General features: G+C 41.1%; 1 protein-coding gene across 1 annotated transcript; it reads right to left on the bottom strand.

The window, feature by feature from the left end:
- Positions 1-8,458: 8,458 nt before the first annotated feature.
- On the bottom strand, positions 8,459-23,377 carry lhx4 (LIM homeobox 4). The gene is made up of 6 exons (XM_052073128.1): positions 22,929-23,377; positions 19,729-19,900; positions 16,601-16,803; positions 15,624-15,778; positions 14,778-14,949; positions 8,459-12,326 (listed from the first exon to the last, which is right to left on the bottom strand). The coding sequence occupies exons 1-6, from the start codon at positions 23,005-23,007 to the stop codon at positions 11,938-11,940; spliced, it is 1,170 nt and encodes a 389-aa protein (XP_051929088.1). The 5' UTR covers positions 23,008-23,377; the 3' UTR covers positions 8,459-11,937.
- Between the last annotated feature and the right edge of the window lie 974 nt (positions 23,378-24,351).

Here is a 24,351-nt window from a genome sequence, read left to right on the forward strand (position 1 = left end):
TGGTGTTTGAAACTGTTCATAATCCACTCCACCTTGACTTGTCGCCGTTTTTTAATTTTTACTTTCTCTTTGGAAAAGTTTTTGGGCCCCCCAACCCCCAACTAGAGTTGTACAGGTTGCAGGTCACAATGATGTAAATAAAATTGTCTCTGTCTCATTTTTTGGAGACCACAAAAACCTGGAATTTGAGGTTGCGTAGCCTTTTTATATGCACTGTGACTTCATTGAGTTAACTACACAAACTAAACTGTACGTCATATAGGATCCATCCAGATGTTCTGCAGAAATAACCAGCACATGGTGCATGTCCAAATCTGCTTTCCTTGTCAAGCTGCTTTGATCAGTATAACACACACACACACACACACTGACAGATGAGAATAGGCTAAATCTGGATTGCGGTTCTTAACTACAGCTTCCTGATGAAGACACAAATACAGAATAATGTACAGTGCCGAGGGGACACGGCTTAATCCTCCTCTCTCTAGCGCAGTGTCAAACGTCTCATTCTTGCCCCCCGTCTTTGGTGTTTAACTCAACTGTTAATCCGGTCTGATTGGAGGTGTTAGATAACAGTCTCAACATATCTGCTTGGAGTTTGTCACTCACCCTCGCAGCCAGCATTTGCGCTCATTTCACCTTTGGTATACGTTTTGTGTGCGCTGTAGGGCGTGTGAAACGGGGAAACCCGAGTGAAATTCGATGTCTTGATTTTGCGTGCAAGCCATGGCCTCCGCTTCTCAGGAGCCTCTCACAGGAGTCGCCTGGCTCATGTCTGGAGAGTCTCGTCCTGCTTTATAAATACTCTTTATGTCCCTTTTATTAAATCTCGAAGAAGAAACGATGAAAGAAGCCTCATGTGAGTTGAAAGCTTTTCAGTATTCTGAGGCATGAAGGGCTGCACTCCCACGGAGAGACTGAGTGACCATGTCATGGATTCCATTAGGCAGTGGGTGGAGAGTTAAAGCCAGTTTTGGGGGTGGCTTCTCGTGCCTTCCTAAAGCCTGTAATACCAGCTTGAATTAAGAGAGGGTGACGGCAGCCGCGCAGCCCCCCTCGGCCTGTCTGCAAGACTCTGACACTAAGCCCATTATGTTTCCATTATGGGCCTTCAATTTTCCTCTCCGCTTCTTTTTTTTTTTTTTCCGAGCACCGCGGCTCCCTCCCTCTCCACACCAAACCACCATACCTGCATGTTGTTCAAACAAATTGAACTTTTTGTCTTTATAACCTCATTGTTGCTTCAGAGAGCGCTTACAGATGCTTTTCAATCCCGGTGCTTGTTTGCCTATAACTACATTTAGAGAACAGCAAAATACTTCAGTGGGATACTTGAAAACAATTTGAGTGAAACTTTTTACATCGTCATTTTTTTCGTTTTTTCTTCCCCCCCAAGGACAATGAGTCATGTCTAGGGACAAATCTGGAGAAACTCCTGCAAAAAGTGCCGATGTCGCCATTATGGAATGGTTTGATTTTTTAAAATGATTTTCTTCTGGTAAAAAGGTTCAACTGTTAATACAATATATCCAAACATTGAAAGTCATTGAAGAACAAACATAATACTGTACAGCAGGGATGTCAAACTCATTCCACATTGTGGGCCACATACGTCCTCGGGAGATGTCAAGTGGGCCGAACCATTAAAATTATACTGTACTCTGTTATAAAAAAAACAGAATAATATGTCTTCCCTTTGTTTTGGTCTAAAGAAGCACATGAACAATTGGAGAATGTTGAAATTTAATGAACATATCTTTTACAAGACATTTCATGAAACACTTTGACAAATGGGCCATTTACTTTTATCAATCACATATATGCATTGCAACTGATTCCACTGATAGTACAAAGGCACACGACTTTAACAACTAATTATTTTAATACAGAATAATAGAGTAATTCACTTTAAGATTAAACGAGATTTATAAAGAAAGGAATGTTTAAACCATTGATGCATGTGCATATAAAATCTAAATTTAATCCCTGCCTAAGACTTACAAACTAAGGAGAGTGCTATGAAGTGTGTCAAGAATAAACTAGTGACAGACTGATACTGCTGTTATCTTCTTCTCTGATCAAAACAGTGTCTCCTCTAGCAGATAATCCATGAATTGCACCTTATTAAAATATGTCTTTGAGGCATTTTTTTTCACTTTTAAACTATCCCGCGGGCCTGGTCGAACCTCCTTGGGGGCTGGTTCAGGCCCGCGGGCCTTATGTTTTGACCACCCAATTATAATTCCTTTGGTATTTGTCATGTTTTCCTCGCCCGTGTGGCCCCGCCTCCTCTGGTGACTTGACACGCTGCTGATATTATTGAGTGGAAAAAGGCGAGTTTCGCATTAAAGCACGAAGCTCGCAACCTTGAGGGTGTCATTGAGAGGCCTCTGTTTGACTGCGGTTCCTCTCTTTAAGACTCACTCCATCATGCTGAGCATCATTGTTCACTCAATGGAGAAGAAGTGGGGGGGAAAAAAGCCTGGTCTTAAAGCCGCTTAGACTGACTTCCAGGCCAAAACAAATCACGTCTGTTTTGCATGTTAATTTATTCATCTATTTAAAAAAGAAAAAGGCTTCCCTCTAGAAAGTTAGTAATAAAAGCCCTGGCGATCGATGATAATGGCATTTGTGCTTGTGTTTGTCATCTTCTCAAAAGCAACGGTGGTGGAGTTGCTGCAGATTTATTTGTATACTAGTGCTGTAAGTGGCGTGTAAATTATCCTAACTGTCGGTGTGGCTTTTTGTCTTTGTAAGGCGCTACTATTAGAGCCCATCCATTAATGCCCATAGTTCAGCCAATCAATGCTTAAATAAAAATCAGCTCCATTTGGAACATTTTTATGCAAACTTCTACTGGGCTGACTCTTCGTTTTTGTTGTTATTGTTGTTGTTGTTTGTATAATGCAACACGAATAGCTAAAACGCACAGAATCAATATCACTTAGGTTTAGGTTTGCTTTGGCCCGCCCTCAGACTAATGCTTCATGTTGCAGCATACAGATGAGCTTATAGATGCATGCTGGGGTGTAATTTCATTCTGTTTCTGTATGTTCTTCTTTGGACAAAACACAACAAAACTGAACAACAAAACCGCTTAAAGCCAAGACATAGTCACGAAGCTCGACTTTTTTGCAATGCTTGAGATTTATGGAACTGTCATTGTCCAATGAAGAGCGTTTATCTCTGAATTTCTGCAGTGTTTGTCCAGTGGATACAAAAGGTTAACACACCCCCATTCTAATTGCCAGGTTTTTATAATATAAAAAAAAAGTCAAGTGTTCTAGGAGTCTTTTCCTAACATTCTTGTAATCACATGTCACAGCAGATGCAGAGAGCTTCCTCAGCATCGTAATGATCTCACTCTTCAAAGGTATGAGCCAGGAATAAGGTACAAGAGACTTCCAAAGGCATTAAATATAGCATGCAACACAGTGAACACATCAAGTGTGAAAAATATGGCACAACAGTGACAAACCAGCCCTTCAAAATGGATTGGAAAGAAATGAAGAAAACGAGGCTGCCAAGAGACAGTAAGATGGAAGGAGCTGCAGGAATATCTGGCTATTGACTACATGTGACAACAATCTCTCATGTTCTTTATATATCAGGGTGTATGTAGGGTAGCAATACTACGGGCTGAAACGAACACCTTGGTTCAAAGAAATACTGTAGGCATGTTTTTCTGCCTCGAGTCCCTGCTCATTTATGTTTACACGGTCAAAGAATCAAGGCAACCACAGAAAAAGTTGTTCTTGGCAGTAATACGCAGCCAATTCGGTGGGAAGGCCAACTTCAAAATAAAGCTCACATTCCAGTGATGTGTTCTTCGAGCCGGTCCTTGGCCTTTAGGACCGGCTCAAGGACCGAAGGGCAGTCCTTGGTCCTCGGCCTTGGCCTCGGCGTCAAGTCCTTGGTCTCGGAGTCAAGTCCTTGGTCCTCGGGTTGCGGTCCTCTGACACAACGAGGGATTAGAGCCTCTAATACTTCGTCCACAGGTATAAAGTGGGCCACAGGACCGCAAAAATCATAAAGAAATCAAACAAAATCCATCTAGGGAAACCCACATTGATTACTTTATCTGACGCTTTAAAAGGTGCGGGGCTGCCACTGATAGTCAGTACAACGTGTAAGGAGCAGCATCACAGTTAGTTTCAATCACGGTTCGTTCCGTTCGCGATCGGCAGTTTAAATAGCGTGTAAAGCCTTTCTGTAACAGTGGTGTCTTTTATTTTGTTATTTTTGCACAGTCGTCACGTTTGTGCGGTCGCACTAGAATGTTTGTTTGAACCAAGTAATTCGCGTTACAGCTGGAGTCAATAATGTCGACACTTCACTTCCGGGTTTGGCCGTTGGGATTTGGAATCCTTTTGCTCGATTCCAGTTATGTTTGCTGAATGCTTTCTCATGGTTGGAATAATGAATATTGATAATTCATTCATTCATTCATCTTCCGAACCGCTTGATCCTCACTAGGGTCGCGGGGGGTGCTGGAGCCGATCCCAGCTGTCTCCGGGCAGTAGGCGGGGGACACCCTGAATCGGTTGCCAGCCAATCGCAGGGCACACAGAGACGAACAACCATTCATGCTCACACTCACACATAGGGACAATTTAGAGCGTTCAATCAGCCTGCCATGCATATTTTTGGAATGTGGGAGGAAACCGGAGCACCCGGAGAAAACCCACGCAGACCCGGGGAGAACATGCAAACTCCACACAGGGAGGCCGGAGCTGGAATCGAACCCGGTACCTCTGCACTGTGAAGCCAACGTGCTAACCACTGGACTACCAGGCCGCCAATATTGATAATACATAGTTTAAAATCATGGTTGATTTAATTATTTTTTATTATTATTGTGAGGTTGTAGGTATTAAATTAATTAACGTAGTATTAGTGTGAGTGGTAATAATAGTAGTACTCAGAGAATGTTTAGAGATTCAGCCATTTCGTTACCTCTGCATCCCGCGTCCTAGACGCATAATTTTCCCACGGGACGCACAGTTCCAAATAATGTGCATTTTTGGGACGCATGGAAATTTCTCAGTCAAAACAAATAAACAAACCAAAAAAAACTACGGCAAGCCTGAGGATTTCATGGTAACAATCGTTTCCGGGGCGTCATTTTAACGGTACCGAAAAATAGTTTAACCATAAAATTCACCACACACGAGACTGTGTGATCAATGCAATTTCACTGTGCCTGTATGTGTGTTTGTGGTGTGTGTGAGTTTCTTCTAATTTACTTTCGTTTTGTTTCTCTTTTCAGTGTTGAAAAGTGTGTGTGTGTGTGTGTGTGTGTGTGTGTGTGTGTGTGTATTTTTTTAAATAATGTGTAATTCATTGAGTATCCGCTAGGGAACACTGTTTTGACCAGAGAAGAAGACAACAGCAGCCACAGTCCGTCGCTGAGACAGACCCATGACAGCAGACGCTATCAATAGCACTCTCACATTTACACCTATCACTCTCCTTAGTTTGTAAGGTGTAGGCAGGGATTACATTAGATTAGATTTTATATGCACGTGTAAATGGTTTAAAACTTCCTTTCTTTATAAATCTTGTTTAATCATAAAGTGCATTACTATATTTTTCAATACCAATTACTTGTTAAAGTTTGTACAATCAATAGGATCAGATGCAATGCATATATATGAATGATAAAAGTAATTTGCATATTTGTTGAAAGAAATGTAAGGTGCTTCATGAAATGTTTTGTAAAAGATACGTTCATTAAATTTCAATCGACCGAGGCCATGTAAAGTAAGCCGGAAAAAAACGGCCATGTATTGTAAGGCATTTTTGGCCGAAAAAAAACGACCATGAAAAGAAAGCTGTTTTTAGCAGAAAAAAACGACCAATGCAAAGAAAGCTGTTTTTAGCAGAAAAAAAACGCCATGTATAGTAAAGCGTTTTTAGCCGAAAAAAACCACCATGTATAGTAAGGCATTTTTAGCCGAAAAAAACCGACCATGTAAAGAAAGCTGTTTTTAGCAGAAAAAAACGCCATGTATAGTAAGGCGTTTTTAGCCGATAAAAAACGACCATGTACAGTAAGGCGTTTTTGTCCGAAAAAAACGACCGTCTATAGTAAGGCGCTTTTGGCTGAAAAAAACCCGACCTTGTAAGGTAAGGCGTTTTTAGCCGAAAAAAACGACCATGTATTGCACAGCGTTTTTAGCCGGAAAAAAACGGCCATGTATAGTAAGGCATTTTTGGCCGAAAAAAAAACGACCATGTATAGTACGGCACTTTTAGCCGAAAAAAACGACCATGTAAAAAAAGCTGTTTTTAGCCGAAAAAAACCGCCATGTATAGTAAGGCGTTTTGGGCTGAAAAAACCCGACCTTGTATATCGTAAGGCGTTTTTAGCCGAAAAAAACGACCATGTATTGCACGGCGTTTTTAGCCGGGGAAAAACCGACCATGTATTGCACGGCGTTTTTAGCCGGAAAAAGGTATTTTTGCCGGAAAAAGAACAACCATGTATAGTAAGGCATTTTTGGCCAAAAATAAACAACCGTGTTAGTAAGGCGTTTTTAGCCGGGAAAAAAACGACGATGTATAGTAAGGCATTTTTAGCCCCCCAAAAAACGACCATGTATAGTAAGGCATTTTTGGCCGAAAAAGAACGACCATGTATATATAGCGAGGCATTTTTAGCCCCAAAAAACGACCATATATAGTAAGGCGTTTTTGGCCCCAAAAAAATGACCATGTATAAGTAAGGCGTTTTTAGCCGAAAAAAAACCCACCATGTATTGCACGGCGTTTTTAGCCGGAAAAATAACAACCATGTATAGTAAGGCATTTTTGGCCAAAAATAAACAACCGTGTTAGTAAGGCGTTTTTAGCCGGGAAAAAAAACGACGATGTATAGTAAGGCGTTTTTAGCCCCAAAAAACGACCATGTAGAGCACTGCGTTTTTGGCCCAAAAAAACTACCATATGTATAGTAAGGGGGCGGCCCGGTAGTCCAGTGGTTAGCACGTCGGCTTCACAGTGCAGAGGTACCGGGTTCGATTCCAGCTCCGGCCTCCCTGTGTGGAGTTTGCATGTTCTCCCGGGCCTGCGTGGGTTTTCTCCAGGTGCTCCGGTTTCCTCCCACATTCCAAAAATATGCATGGCAGGCTGATTGAACACTCTAAATTGTCCCTAGGTGTGAGTGTGAGTGCGAATGGTTGTTCGTCTCTGTGTTCCCTGCGATTGGCTGGCAACCGATTCAGGGTGTCCCCCGCCTACTGCCTGGAGACAGCTGGGATAGGCTCCAGCACCCCCCGCGACCCTAGTGAGGATCAAGCGGTTAGGAAGATGAATGAATGAATGTATAGAAAGGCGTTTTAGCCGAAAAAAAACGGCCATTTATAGTAAGGCGTTTTTAGCCGAAAAAAACGACCATGTATAAAAAGACGTTTTTAGCCGAAAAAAATGACCATAGGCGTTTTTAGCTGGAAAAAACGACCATGTATAGTAAGGCATTTTTGGTAAAAAAAAAAAACCAACCATCTATGGTAGGGCATTTTTAGCCCCACAAAAAACGAACATGTATAGTAAGGCGTTTTTAGCACCAAAAAACGACCATGTATAGTAAGGCATTTTTGGCCGAAAAAGAACGACCATGTATAGTAAGGCATTTTTAGCCCCCCAAAAATGACCATGTATACTGAGGCGTATTTATCCGAAAAAAACGACCATGTAAAAATCGGTGGGAGGGCCAACTTCAAAATAAAGCTCACTTAGTGTAATTATAGATGGGCATCGCAGCCTGGGTTTGCGTTTATTTTGAAATTATTCACAGCATCGTGTCGCTGCATAATGCCTAACTTGACTTGTCTTCCAGACTCTTGTTTGAGTTTACAACGGTGCCAAGAATGTCAGGAAAACCCGGAAGTGCTGCCGTCACTAACTTCTTATGGTGCTACAGTACAGTATATGGGAGGCAATGTAGTTGTTTACTACTTTGCATTCCTATTCCTTTGGATAGATCATGTTTGCAGATCTGCCTGCCCAGAGATATTATTAACACATATTTCACAAAGCGCCGCACAATTAGTTAACAGCATGGGGATTAAAGCGAGCTGGAACAATCTGCTACAGTCTCTTTAACAGTGACAGGATCAGGCAGCTGTTTCTCTACTTGTGTGTGCGTGTGTTGTGTGTGTGTGGAGGGGGGGGGTTCTCCTCGTCACGTCATGTGTCTTTGTGGTCGCCCCCACCCTGAGAGCGCATCAATCACTGTTAACTGACCCACCACTGTCTGCTGCTTCTGCTAAATGGATCTCCACAATTGAATCGAGGTCTAAGTGTGTGGTAAATGCTCTCTATGGCTAAATGAATTTGCGGGTTAACTCTCTCTAAAGAGTGTTTCGATGGGAACAGAAAATAATGCAAACACCTACAGCATCGCCTAATTTGTTGTATATCGTATTGACGACAAAGCAGCCGACTTTAACCCAAAGACAATCCATCTTTATTGTCCTCATATAGATTTTACTGTACACAGTTCATACCATTACACAGAAGGCATAAATGAATAAATTCAGTGCTCTCCTTTACATCTTTTTCCAAAGACACATGGCAATAATAAATAGCACTCATGAAACAAGACGATTAACACGCCAAACTGTACACAATTTACAACAATTAAGATGCAAACTTTCGAGGCAACGCAGACAGAAAAAGGGGTTTGGGATGTTTTGTACATGTTTGTAACGATGAGGGGAAAGAACAATGGGGATTGTTTAATTACGTAATCTCTTCAGTCGACAAAAGCAAAAACGTGTCGAGTTAAAATGCAGCAAATGTGTTTTTTGACAGGCCAAACAGAAATTGTCAACCCCCCCAAAAAAAATGTTTCAATGATGATATATGCCGATGTTGAAATTCTTATACAGGTCAAACTTAGAAGTGAAACAAGACTATTTCAGAAACCTGATAGGCTGGGAAAAAGGAAAGACATTTGTGAAATCAGGGTCAAAAATTTGTTTATGGACACAAGCCATCTCTGATTACAATTTGCTGTTGTCCATTTTAATAATCCTCTGTATTCACTTGTGTGCTTGCTTCTCAGCATGGACATTCGTGTGTCCATGCTGAGAAACAAGTAACTTTCGATGCACAATAGCCTTTGGGGTTCATCCTCATCTCCGAGCATTCACACATCTATGGCTCCTCTTCCAGTTGGTTGAACGATTGCACTTTGAACAAACAAAACAAAAATCTGCTTTACTTTTGAAGCCCCAAACTGAGCTGCCAGATATCTCAGCTTTGCCACTGTTTTCTAGACCGTTGGAGAACAGGCTGACAACACATCTGGCCTCAGTAAGTAGGATGATAGCGGGCGCAGCCAGATAGATCCCCGCTTCACTGAGTAGATTACGAAGAGAAGCCCGGATCAGACGGAGGGGAAGTACAGAGCTGAAACAAAGATCCATGTGGCGCACTGCAATGTGTTTCCACAGGTCAAGTTGTCCTCCAAGCAGACACCCCCCCCCCCCAGAAATGGCTTTTCAGTTTTAATAATGCTTCGTTGAAAAAAAATGAATGTGATCAATAATAATAAGAGCAACACTGGGGAGTAAGAAAATCATTTTTAGGTTCATTGATGACTCTTAAGTTATGCAAATATTCGATTGTGAGTGTGTATGGTTCCTTGTTGGGCTAGGGACTAGTCCGGGGTGTACCCCTTTCGCCCCAAGTCAGCTGGAATAGCTACAGTTCACCCGTGACCATAATGAGGACAAGCGCGATAGAAATGCATGGATGGATTAAAGTCATACAAGGCAAAAAAAATAAAAATAATAATCATTGCACTGAAATAATGTAGAATGAAGACTGAATGACAATTCACGATTTGACGAATTCTTGGCAGAACAAAAACAAAAACACCAAATATGCATTTTTCATCATTAAGTTTCCCATCCTTGATCAAGGTTGTGTGGTCCAAAGTCCATCTTTAGAAAAGAGGTGACCAAAACATTGATCGTAGGATCATACGAATGTTTTGCATTTGTAAAATCTGAAAAGATGTCCACGTCTCGTAAAAACTTACCATGTTACGTTGGTGCATTTGTTTATACTCAATTAAATGTTTTCGGGTCATTTCTAATTGGCCTTAATCATCTCTTGAACATTAAACACTGACGCGTGTCCTGTAGAGCACACTGCGTTACACAGACGAGAACAAGTCAAGCAGCCACAGATACACAAGTTTGAAAACATCAGCATCGACCTCCCGCCCGTAGAAAAAAAAAAAACTCCACGTGGGTTTTCAAAATAAACACTTGTGCCACAATGCTTGTAAAATTCTTTCCCCGATGCGACACTGTCTCAGCCTTGTGCATACCCCTCGCCTGCGTTCTCCTTTTCCTCCTCGAAGTGGCGAGGAGAGTAAAGTGCATATAAAAGGCTCGGGACGATCCGTCAGAAATGTGCGGGCGCCTCCGGACTGACACGCTTGAGCGAGCCTCATTGTGGTTTGTTGTCGGCCAGTCAGCATTTGCAAGATGCACTGTTGAGTTTCCCTTGGGCTTCAGTCGCCACACGCCACCACCTATGGAACGCCGTTGCAGCCTTTTAGTCCATATCCTTGATACCCACTTTCAGGTCCATGTACTACTACACTCTTTGTCCTCACGAGTAGAACAATTCATCGCACTTACTGGTATTTCTTTTAGACAACTACAACAACGAGGCAAAATTCTGCTTCAGGTGACATTTGCACTCGACTAGTACTTCTCGTTGGATATTACCCGGTTGAATTTTATAATGCCACTTGTAGTACTATAGCACGCAGTTGTCCACTAATGCACATTTTTTTCTCCTACTAGGATATCAAAGTGGTCCTACTATTGAGAAAAAAATATGTGCTCGTACATGAACCTTAGCTGGATACTAGTTGGATTTACTCGGTAGTTCATGTAGTGTTAGTAGCACAAGTGGTGGAAAAATGTTGCTAGCAACACTATGACTACTACTACTAGTGAGGTGCAGTGTCACCACTAGTACATGGAACTTTATTGAGAATATCCAGCGTAAGGTACACGTACTAGTACACTCTTTGTCTTCGCCAGTAAAAAAAATGCAGCCTATTAAAAGAGGGACTGTGTCACATTAGTTCAATGTATTTTTTTACTTCTATATATGCATACTTGTAGGACAACTACGTGTTACCAATAAAGCAAGACTGTGCTTAAGCATGCAGTTGTCAACTAGTGCACAGTTTTGCCTCATTAGGAACGTGTAGTGGGGACAAAAAGTGCACTAGGACATGGACTCTAAGCTGGAATGAAGGATATATTATGACACATGCCAAATACTTGGGCCTTCTAGTGTTCCGAGTGCCGCTACTACTAGTAGTCTAGAAGTAATAACTAATTGTTTACTTGCAGGCCAAAAGTTGCAGTAGTTGTGGAAGAAAAGTTATGAATAAAACGCAGTCATTGTACTAGTGTGTACAATATTTGGCTTCATGTTCTAGTCCACTCTTTGTCCTTACTTGTAAGACAATTCAGCACACTAGTAGAAAGACTGTGTTTTACTAGTAACATATTATCTAATACAGTACTGTATGACATCCGTGCAACTTTGATATACTAGTTGGAAAACTTTAGATCACTAGTAAAGCAAAACCACAAGTGGGCTATGACTCGGTTCCAGGAGGCTCCTATTGCTACCAACTAGTAGTGTACTAGTGTAGCACAGTGGATGACTCGTAAGGTTTAGTTTGTTTTACAAGGCATTCAGTGGCACCGGTAGCGGAAGAGGCGTTACTAGTAAGACACGGTCATTGTACTGGTGCATTGAATTGTCCTTGTGAGGACCAGGAGTGTACCAGTACTGTACATGGACCCCAAGTGGGAGATCGACTAAATGCTCCAACGGCTTTCCAAAACTGCTGGCGTGATGGAAACAAAAAGTCTTGCGTGCCTTTTGTCCTCAGAACTGGGACTGGTCCATCTCATCCAGCCAGGACACGGGACTGGTGGGGAAGTCGGGGTAGCCCGTACTGCTACCCGTGGACAGGTCTGAGGTCGGGCCGCCCGCCATGGCCCTCAGAGCTTGGCCCACGCCGCCCGGCCCGCCCTGCGCCCCCAGAGCGTCCATGGTGAAGGCCAGGTTGTTGAGGAGGGGGGTGTGGCCGGGCAGGGAGGCGATGGAGGAAGGGGACTGCGGGAGGCCGTAGGGGCTTCCGGCGCGGATGTCGTGGTACGGTTGGCTCGCCGCGTCCACCGAGAAGCCTCCGTTCAGCACGGCGCCGCTCGTCATGTCGCCCACGCTCCCGTAGAGCCCGTTGCCGTGGCCCAGGTCTGACAGCACCTGGTCGTCTGCGGAGGAGAGACGCGAGTGTCACTAAAGAAGGAGGTGATTCTCCCAATGTACAAGTACAGTACATTTTCCCCCCCTTTCTCTATGCAATGCATTTTTTACTATTCAAATACTTTGCGCACAATTCAGTTGTATTTAACTTTTTTTCAACATTTATTTATGTACAATTTTCATTTAACTTTTACGTACAACAACTGTTCATTAAAGCATTAGGTGTAGTTATATGTTTTAGCTATATTTAAGCACAGCAAGGACGTTCAAATGTCACAGTGGTGTAAAATAAACAGTACATAGGTGTAATTTCGGGAAATAAAACCTCTGATGGAATTTTGATGAACATTTAGACCTTTCGTCCGTCATTGTGGTAGTAATTGGATAAGTAGTTTTGGAGTTGTTTTGGTCTGAGAACAGCACTGAAGTATTCGGACAATGGCATTTAAATTCTTAGCGATTGATCTGTGTAAAACGAGTTTTTGCACTTGGCCAGGATATGAATGAAACGTGTAAATCAGATACCACTGAATAGAAGAATGAACAAATGTATGAAGCAGCAGAATTATTCAACGGTCATCCGTGACCTTAATGAGGATAAGCGCCGTGAAAAGAGATGGATGGATTAAGGGTTGCATCCAAATACTTTTGTCAGTACCTTTCTTTGTAATTCACTAAAAGCCTTGTGGTTTTGCCCCTACATGCTTAAATTGCAATTTCATTTATTTTATAAGGTAAAAAAGATGATATATGTTTTAAAACAGCCAAGGAAAGTGTCTCGGAAGATATATTAGGATATTATGAGGTTGTCTAATTGGCTTTCATCCTACTTGGGACCCAGTGTTTGGCTGCAGGACGTGTCTGAGGAGTGCGAGGACAATGTGAATCAACAACGACATTTTGCATTTGCCGGAGAACAAAGAAGTCAAGAAAATAAAGACAGAGACAAATGTGATGGCTGATGCACTCACAGCACTGCGCTTTCACATCTTGCCGCGTGCCAGGAGACTGACAAGTCCCTTTCGGGAATGTTACAGAAGGCCGGTAAGTGCAATGGATACAATAAAGCATGGCTTCTCAAACTGTGTGTGTGTTTGTGGGGGGGCAATAAAATCATGATGTATCTTTTTTTTTTTAAACGTTCACGCCTACATCTGGCATCTGAGGCAACTATGTACAAATTTAATTACCGTAACCAAGTACTTCTGCCTATCTATGGTCAATTAAAAGCTCTAATACAATTGATTTATGGATTGATTAATTGATTAAATAATTTATATTTATATTGTTGGGCGGCCAGGTAGTCCAGTGGTTAGCACGTCGGCTTCACAGTACAGAGGCACCGGGTTCGATTCCAGCGCCGGCCTCCCTGAGTAGAGTTTGCATGTTCTCCCCGGGCCTGCGTGGGTTTTCTCCGGGTGCTCCGGTTCCTCCCACATTCCAAAAATATGCATGGCAGGCTGATTGAACATTTTAAATTGTCCCTAAGTGTGAGTGTGAGTGCGAATGGTTGTTCGTCTCTGTGTGCCCTGCGATTGGCTGGCAACCGATTCAGGGTGTCCCCCGCCTACTGCCCGGAGACAGCTGGGATAGGCTCCTGCACCCCCCGCGACCCTAGTGAGGATCAAGCGGTTAGGAAGATGAATGAATGAATGAATGAATTTATATTGTTTAGTGATACACATTTTTTTAAATTAATTTACTGTTTTCACTGTTTTTGTTGTAGGAATGATTTTTACAGCACTTTGTATGCAACAATGGTTGTTTTAAAAGTGTGATATAAATAAAGATAAGTTCAGTTGAAAGAATTGTGACATCATTTTAGACCAAAAGGTGTCAAGCTCACTTTTGTCCCGGGCCACATTGTCGTTACAGTTTCCCCTCGGAGGGTCGTTATGAATTTTATAAAACCATATCAACGTTTAACCACCTCCACATATTACATACACAGCGAACAACAAATGGATGGATAACTTGCTTTGAAATCAGAAGCCAAGAATAATGGCTTGTTCAAACATCGTTGTGATGGATTGGATATGACAATTTGAAATTTTGGTTCAGACTTTGGCAAGCATCATGGAAGTTGACATGCTTAATCTGCTTTCGCGGGCCACGTAAAATGATGTGGTGGGCCTAATCTTGCCCTGAGGCCTTGGCTTTGACATTGCTGTATTATTACAGTAATTAGGTCCTATTACTGTATTTCGAAAACTTCAAGTGTATTTTTTTTAGAACGTAATCAGATTTTAACACTAGAATTAAATTGTACCTGTTAAAATAACGACAATAACATTAACTTTACCACCATATTATTGCAACTTTACCTTGGATAAATATAACAATTATTGTAAGCTTATAGTTTTTTATCCCAACAAAATATTGTCTTTGTATTAAGATGATAACTGTTTAGTATGAATAAAATACTGATTTCTATGAGCCCTTCAATAAAGTGAGGTTACCTCTGAAGCTTAGCTCGCTGTCACTGAGGCCTGCGTCATCTGCCGAGCTCTCCTTCTCCACCTTCGGCCCTCCTCGGCTACGTTTGACACTTTTGTAAAACTGAGTCCATCGATGGCGGCCTGCATCTTTTTTGAGACGCTTTTCCTTCGCTCTGCGGTTCTGGAACCAAACCTGACAAGAGACGAAACAAAATGGTTTCAAACTATGATCTTATAGCAACAAAAACATCTTGAGCTGAAGCCCGCCGACTCTGGGCGATGCGCAGGGTACACCTTGGACTGGTCGCCAGCCAATCGTAGACATTTAAATGTGACATGAAGGTTTGGCGTTTTTATAAACATGTCAGCCAAAGTGGACTAATCTTGTACTATGATTTTGAGTCGGATATATAAAATGGGAAAGTCAAGTCAATATGTTCTTTATATGTTCTATGTAGGCCCACTCGTCTAAACACAGCATTCTGATTCATATTGCATTTGTGGAATATGAATTAAGCAGTAAAATTAAACCATTTGTATCCATCTCTCTCATGGGGGCATTTTGCCACTTGCTGCTGTTTGAAAATGATATCACAGTCGCTCAGGGCTTAGGTAACAACCGTCACGGCTCACTCATTTTCTAGGTTTGGTCATGTGATGTTCACAAGCTGAGCACTTAGGCACTATGATGTCATTTTCAGTTGACGGAAAGTAGCAAAATGGCTAAAAACGGGTGGATTTTTCTGCTACATTCATATTCCACAAAACAATGTTCATCACAATACCGTGTGTGGACTAGTGGAGACGCATTCCTGATATAATAAAGAAAGCATGACAATCAACCGGGCTTCATATGTTGATGTCTACCTGCACGACTCGCATGTCGAGGCCCGTCTCAGAGGAAAGCTGCTCCCTGACGTGTCGTGCCGGCTTGGGGGAGTTTTTGTAGGCACTTTTGAGGGTCTCCAGCTGCTTGGCCGTGATGGTGGTCCTCGGTCGCTTTGTCCCCGCCTCGGAATCATCTACCGTCAGCAAACATTGGCAATACGAATTAGCCCGTGATCGCTTGTGCGTTAAATGGAGTGAACGGTGGCGTCGGCAAGTGCATTATTGTCCTTGTGCATGTATATCAGCAGCACTGCAGCACAACACATAAATCTAAGAAGAGGACAACACACTTAAACTCACTGCCGCGCGCTACACATACAACTCACTCAGTTGCTTCACTTTACATCAACATTGAGGCATGCGGCGAGAACATCAGTATAAACTCACCGTAGCCGCATTCATTTCAGTCATTTGATTTTCTATATTATATTATATATAATTTTATATATATATATATATATATATATATATATATATATATATATATATATATATATATATATAGATTTAATCAATATTTTGATATATTTTATTTATTTTTCAATATTTATAATATATATATATATATAAAATGTTGAAACGAACATTGCGTCACCTTAAGATAATGGCCTATTTCATATTTTGAAAAAATAAATATATATATTTTTGTCCTTAAAAATCTCCTCATGATGCTGGACACCGCTGCAAAAATAAATTGCATTAATTAAACAGATCATCCAGTTCTAGCCCTGAAATTTAATTATTAATAGAAATAAGAGGATTCATATTTGGTTCAGTTCTAGTGGTTTCTGGAGGAAAAAAAGACCATTATTTTAGAAAGGATATAAAACTGTGTTTGGGCGAAAGGCAGACTACATCCTGGATTGGTTGCAAGTTGATCACAGGGTGTTCTTATATCCGTCCATTTTTTTTTTTTTGGGGTGGGGGGGTAATATTTATTTCTAATGGTTGCTGACCGTTCTGTTTTGCCGTCTCGTAGTCCACCTTACACACCAGCCTGCCGTCTTCCATGAGGTAGAACTCATCCCCGGTGGCCAGCTGCCTGCTGCACATGATGCAGGCGAAGCAGTGCAGGTGGTACACAAAGTCCTGCGCCTTCCGCACCACCTGCGTGGGAGGGATCCCCTGTTGGCACGATGCACATTTTGTTCCGAAGCGCCTGCGGGGAGCAAGAAAGACGGATGTCAGCTCGGGACCGCAACGATGGAGACCAGCTGAGATTAAAGTAGTTCCCCATCCTGAACGGCTACAGTATGTATTTTCCTCTCAACTGCAGTCAAGAGTGATGGTGCGCCCGCCTGTGTTAATAGAAGCTCCAGCTGTTGAAGCGGGGAAAAAATCAGCACTGGAATGCATTTCTGTTAACGATAGACCTGTCTGCAGCTTGATGGATGGAGAAGATCAATGCACTGCGGCCCCTGTACGTGTGTGTGAGTGTGTGTGTGTTTATGTGTTTGCAGGAGAAGTACAGGGGATGAAGAGGAGGAAGAGGAGGAGGGAAAAAAAGAGGAGGCTGCTCTCAGTAAACACACCCTCTGGAGGACCAATAAAACACTGACTCAGGAGAGGCTCTAAATCACGCCAGCGAGCCTCAGACAGTAAAAGAGCAAGGTGAAGCCTACATACACACACACACGCACGACAACATTAGGTACACTTCCACAGAGAGCTGTCAGAAAAATTTGGCCTGACAGTAAAGCTCAAAGACAAATTTCTATTCATTTCCCGCTACATTATGTTAAGTAGGAAACAATACATTTGGTTGTAATTTGCGGTCGTGTAAAACTGTACTGCGTAAAACTGATAGCTGATGTGACGACATGGGAGAGTTTAATTGTATGAAAGAGATCTGCAATGCAAGGCCAAGTGGACTGAGGATGTTCATAATTATCAAGGTACATCCTGCGCAGTCACCTCTTTGAAATACACTTAAAACGAATAATGAAGTGGTTCAGCTCTGGACAAATAGGATTTGTCCCATTTCTTTTCTGTGTCCGCATCCTGAAATTAGCCCTGACCATGAAATATAATCATTGAAGTCTTTGACATCTTTTTTTTAAGGTATTTCCCAACTACTTTAAGTGTATTGTCCTTAAATGAATGAATAAATACATAAATTAAAGGCAGGTAAAGCCAAAAGTAAGTTCGACCATTTGACTTAATTTGATGTGTTTTCTACTCTGATACGGTGGCTCGGCTCAGTCCTGTTCGCCAAAATTGTTTTTGATGTATGTGTTTCTTTTTAAAATACATGTCAACATGGATGTTCTCAACTTCATGTATGAGTACATTTCTATGCTTAAAAAGTCACTCATGAGTTGCGGTAATATTAAAGAAAACATTGCCTGAGATGACTTTGGGAGTATATGTGCATTCATCAAGATTTAAAAAAAAAGTCAGAAATTGAAGTTCACCATGCCAATGGCTCTGTCTTTTATATTTTGGGATGTCATGAAATGGTGAGGTGTGCCTCATCATCATTTTGGTGACAAGCTATAGGCCATGTGCAACTGCTTTAACAAGATGCAAAAATAAAAGACTCATAAAAAGTCCGCTCCTTTTCAGTTGGTCATGCTTCAGAAATCCAATTGCAGGAAAAAAAAAGTTTACAATGCATGAATTGATCATCTGAAACAGTGATTCTCGACTCGTGGGTCAGGAGCCGAAAGTGGGTCACAGATTCATTAAGGGTTGTTGTAGGTCATGGACAGGTAGTAAAAAAAAAAAAAAGAAAATTACAAGGGGTGCCGTGTTTGTACTCACATACAACTGACTGCGTTTCATTTGATTGTTTCCCAGACAAATGCTAAATTGACAGTGTCATCGTAGGTTTGTGACTGACTGTGACACACTGTGACTTATGTAGAAATTTGTGCAAGTGGATCTCTATTGGAAACTGAGGATTCCCTGCAGGGTGAAGTATTGCACAGGATTTGGAAAATAGAAAGTTAATGCAACATATGTATTTCTAGAATTATTTACAGTATTTGTGGAACCTGGAACTTCCATAAAATAAAAAGGGGTCAGTACCAAGATACAAGTAAATTTTGGTGTCAGCATTTTGTGCACTCATCATATTTCAATTCATTCTTGTCATTTTTATCCAGTATATGAAGTTGTCATGTTAATTGTGAGTTTCTTAATAAGGTGCTGTGAAAGTCACTTGGAGCACGTTGGAAAAAAAAAAAGAACTAGATTTTCGGTTGCACATGATTAAAATGCGTGAAACCCACGCATATCATTTGTTTATTTTTGAGGAAAACACGGGAAGATGACTTTGGTTTGCCATATTTTAAAGATGTGCAACGGTGTTCCAATTAAGTAAATCGAAAGGGTTATGTTTTAGTGCATCATGGCATCACATCATTTGATCATTTCATGACTTATATTCATCAACAATTTATGCTTCTTCTTTATGTATATACTAATTAATTAGTTTATTTATTTATTTGTGTGTATTTATGTATGTATGTATTTATTTATTTCAATCACAGCCATTTTTCACTGTTGATCTTTTTTCAAATACAGAGTGGAATCATTAAAAATGCACCATTTGTCTTCTTGGTATTTTGGTTATTAATTTTGATTTGATTATCTTAATTATTTTTAATACTAGTGAATAGCAGAAATCTTTTTAGTTACAATTGTAAGTGAGCTGCATGAAAAATATATGGAGGGTTAAAAAATATATATATTTAAAAACAGTGGTGGGAAAGTAATGGTGTGTGGGCCATACATCACCTCGAGAGCATTTGATGTGGATGGCTATAAACTTCTAAAAAATGTTTTTTTTTTAATGTCAGAGAACTAAAATATTCACAAGTTCACAATATACAAGGAAAACATTTGTTTAATCCCTGCATTATATTTTTGCACTGTCCCTGCATTATATATTTTTTGCACATTTAGCACAATAAAAGATTCCATCACATTTTAACCTCCCTTCTATGCAAACATAAGGCGCAATAATTAGCATTCCATAAGGAAGATGAAGTGAACCCCCAGCTCATTGCAGGGAGCTCCTCAGAAAACATGTGGATTAGTCGATCATGACAAAGGTTGAAAGGGCAAAGGAAAGACTGACTTGAAGAAATCCTCCTTGCAGTAGACGCTGCCGGCCCTGGAGAAGCACTTGTCGGCCAGCGGCGTGTGGCAGTCGGCGCACTTGAGGCACTTGGAGTGCCAGTGCCGGTCCAGGACCTTCAGGATGAACTTGTCCACGATGTGCTGACTGCAGCCCGCACACTGAGGGATCTCTGCCGGGTGGGAGGGGACACACACATTTAACATTCATTGTCATCACTTTGACTGCCGTTAACCCTTTCAGGGACAGCGGTTACTACAGGGGACAGCTTATCGTGTTATCAGGTTACGGGGTGCATGAAAGGGTTAATTTGACGTCAAAATGAAAGATCTGAATATTGATGACGCGGAATCGAATAGAGTCATCTTTACTTTGTCATGTACACATTCGTACACGAAATTTGACCTCTGCGTTTGACCCATCATGCGTTTGAAAAACATCAGATGAGTCCCTCATGTCAATAAATGGTTCTTCAAAATTGTGATGGGGAAAAAAATCAGGTTTTGCCCCCCCCCAGCCCCCCCCCCACACACACACACACACAAATATCAAAACTCACAAGGCTCAAAATATACAATGACAAATATTTATTTGACCTTTGAATTCCTTTTCATTTAGTTTGGCCCTTGGAGGACTTTTAAAAGCTGGGTAGGCCTGAACCATTGGTGTCAAACTCAAGGACCAGGGGCCAGACCTGGTCCGTCGTATTATCTGATGTGGCCCTCCTCTAATGTCAAGAGTGGGTCGACTCCTTGTTTCTTGTTCTTTCTTTTGGGCATAAAAATCTGGACTGAGATGACATTCTATTTCGGGTTTGGCGCTTTTACAACCCTGAACAAATCAAACAAATTCACAATATGAAATGGACACTAGTTGTACACTAACAAGCAGTGATTTTGCTTGCTACCATTTTCCAAGAAAAAATTACATTTGATGTTAAAATATATATAGTTGGCTACATGGCATAATTGCCATTCTTTTTTTTTTTAAATTGAGATTGTAACAAAAACTTCAACGAGCTAGGAATAAGACCCAACAAAAATACCAACGAGTGAGAACACACCATGATATTTTAAATTACGTTTTTCTTGTCTTCCAAAATTTTTGAAAAATGGATCCCAAAGCACGTCCCAAAGCAAACTCAAAGCCAGATCTGGCCCATCATGGACTAAAAAATATAATTTATTTTGAAATTGAACCAGTTTTGAAAACATTTATTTTCACCAAATTCTTACTTGCCATAAACTGGACAATAACTGTGACTTCTGATTGAAATATATATACGTGTTTAAAAAACAAAAAAACGATACTAACAATTACTTGTGTGTGTACATTATAATTTGAACCGAATATACATTTACACTGTATATGATTTTACAAATCATGAGAGCCATCTCGGGAGAAAAAGAGCTAAAAGATACTGCCTGCAGTGAAAATGATCTTGATGCCCCTGGTTTAAATGCCCATGCAAGCCTCACTATATTTTGGTCGTACCATGATTTAATAAACTTTAAAAAAGGCAGACAAAAAGAAGGCGAAAATTATACCCAGTAACAATACAGTGAAGTATAGCTCAACTGATTTAATCCACCATCTTTAATCGTGATTAAAATTAAACTCGGGGACAGACTGGCAAGTGTATGTCTCTGTCCATGGTGCTGATAGTTTTTAATATTTCGACACATTTTCTTCATCAGATGAGCGCGATACCGTCGTGGTAGTTTTAAAGGAGACACATAATGTCAATAACACCGTAAACTGCGTTTTTTAAAGCCATTATTGCGATTTATATGATACAACTGTGCAATTGGCTGCTGTGGCAAACATTTAAACGCAAACGTCGAAATAAACAGGACAAACGCTGTTATTTAAATCGATGGTGGACGAGTGACAACAATCGCTTTTTTTTTACCTCACAGGAAACGTGCCGATGTTTTTCGTCAATTTCACTACGCTCGCATAGCCTCAACATTGTTAATATTTTGTAAACATCTTGATCCAAACAGAAGAAACAAAACATCTAAAGACTAAAAACTGTCGAAATATGCAAAACGTTCCAAAAAAAGATCAGACGTCAAGTACGGGGTTTTAAATGCTTCCAAATTGGTTTATTAATATTATTATAAGTTGAATCTGTGACATGTATATCTTATCGCTTCAGTTTTTTTGTGACTACAAATGTAAGTTATTTAAATTGATTATAAACGAATCGTATTTAAAATATGCATTTAAAAAAAAGAAACAAGAACGATGAGATGTCTCTTATCTCCCATCGGTTGCCATGACTCCCCTCCCCATCATCACGTTGAACCTCATCATCTTCATCACCTCAACTATGCAAGAGGTCACGCACACGCAATGTATCCATTTTCTCCAGTCCCCCCCCCCCCCCCTCCTCAATTGAATTCGTTGTATGAAATTTCAAACATGATATGTAAAGAGTCTCTTTTATTGCTCGAAATAAATAAACACATTTACAGGCTTTAAATCCGCTGCAGGGGGCTGACTGGCAGGATCTTTCTCCAATCTTTTAATCTCCCTCGAATTATAACATTAAATAGCGTAATCCCACCACGTATGTATATGATTTAAAAATAATATCATAATTAAAAATAGTTTTATTTGGCAATGAATTAAACTATTAGGTGAATGTGGATTCGTGTCTTTTTAAACTCAGCCTGTTGTTTGTGAGGAAGCTCGATATCATGACAGAATTAGGTCACATCGGAAATGTTTACAGTTGCAATCACGTGCGAACACGATTATTTTGATGCAGACATAATTACAGATTCAAATCTTCACGATATTTTGCTGTCATTGGGAAGAAATATTGTGCAGCTTGAAGCGTGGGTGCGCACGCCAGGGCCCTCGAAAAAACACAATGCACGAACCGGATTTACATCTCGAGGGTGGCCGTGCAGTCATCCTTGTAACATTTCAAATAAATATTTGAACTTAACAAAATTAACCAAGGTGCTGAGAAATTCGAGGCTATTTTTTTAGACCAAAAAAAAAAAAAACAATACAAATGAATGTCAATGCAAATGTAATTGCGTCTAGAACATAGAAACAACAAAAAGGCACCGTGCATAGCTAAAATGTGATCTCGCGTCCTCGTGCGGCACTCGACACGCAATCTAATCATAATGATTTTTTTTTTAATGTATATCGACATAAACATGAACCGCCGGTATCCTTACGTTGCAGTGGCACTCCCAGGATGTCCGGTAAACTCTTAACGGGACTCTCAGTGGGAAGGACCGCTGCACTTTGCATCATCGTGATCCCACACGCGCACGCACATACACCCGCAACACGGTGGGCGCACTTCCCCCTCTCGTGTCTTCCGAATGTTAAGAAGGGAAAAAAAGGGACAAAAAGGAGCAAAATATTCGTGTTGTTGCTACCCTCTCGTTTATATCCACCAAGGGATAGCGTCCGCGCTTATGCCGGGCCGTGCCGAGCTCTTTTTGGGACAGGATCAAGACAGGCTGCTGAGTTCTGCAGGGGCGGCGGGGCGTGACGTCATCACGGCGCAGACTCACCGGGGGCCAATGAGAAGACTGCGTCGCCATCGCGGATAACCGCCCCGCCCCCTTCTCCTCCTCGGAGCATCCTCGGGAGGTGGAGAAGGAGAGCCGAGGCGGGACGCTGAGCTGCTGGAGCCCATAAATAGCTCACTGCAGCGTGAGTGGCCCCCAGAGGGACCCCAGAGGAACCCCGGGGGCAACCATGGAGGACGACCCCGCAACCAGGAAGTCCAGGCCAGGTGTCAATTTAAACAACAACCTGAATGGATGGTGATGGGATAATCTGGCCTTCCAATTACTAATAGTTGTATTTTCATATATAAAAATCATAAGCATGGATGCGGGTAGGATATCGATGCTAAACTTCACAATCAAGCTTTTCTTATATTCAAGCAAAAATACGTCTAGATGGGATATCATTTTGACTCTGTCCTAGACAAACTCTCATTTTCTTATATCAAAATTACAGTAAGTAAAAAATGGAGGTGAGCTCTTGAAGCAGTGCTTACAGTCAATTAACATTAAATATAACTAAACAATCATGACTACAACGATGGGATGAAATAACCGGTTATGAAGCTTTGCTCGACACGCACACTTACTTTCTTACATTGAAGGAAACATAAACGCATACATTTGGTGTGAATGGGATGTCGACACTTTCCATACAGACGTTCTTATTTTTCCGATATCAAAGTTACACCATAGGCAGGATGCAGATGGGATCTTTGATACTATGCTATGCAATCTTATTTTCTTCAGCAACACACGTAAAAGGTACATGCAGGATACTATTCAAATTATAATACAGGAAACTATCAATCTGGGGCAATAATCCATGATTGGAATATATGGGCTCCTCGCTATGCACAATTAATATCATTCATACACCTTTACAACAACAAGACTGAATGTTGATGACGCACTAATATCTTAAGAATATTCATATAATTAATCGGCTTCAGTTTTTTTTTTTTACACGAGGAGAGGGAGGAAAGCAGCAATGCGTTTGTTCAGAGTATCGGGGTGACGTATTTCGTTCACTTGGTCCATTGAGTGGTCCAAGAAGACATTGCGATCAGTCTGACACAAC

The sequence above is a fragment of the Hippocampus zosterae genome, chromosome 8 (genome assembly GCF_025434085.1).
Source record: "Hippocampus zosterae strain Florida chromosome 8, ASM2543408v3, whole genome shotgun sequence".
Classification (NCBI taxonomy): Eukaryota; Metazoa; Chordata; class Actinopteri; order Syngnathiformes; family Syngnathidae; genus Hippocampus; species Hippocampus zosterae.

Bases quoted from the DNA above. Each gene is read 5' to 3' on its own strand.
- lhx4 (XM_052073128.1), bottom strand. From the start codon at position 23,007: ATGATGCAAAGTGCAGCGGTCCTTCCCACTGAGAGTCCCGTTAAGAGT. The intron at 16,804-19,728 runs GTCAGTCTTTCC...TGCTCCCCGCAG, and splicing joins TGCAAGGAGGATTTCTTCAA to GCGCTTCGGAACAAAATGTG. The intron at 15,779-16,600 runs GTCAGCAACCAT...TGCTGACGGTAG, and splicing joins CGAGACGGCAAAACAGAACG to ATGATTCCGAGGCGGGGACA.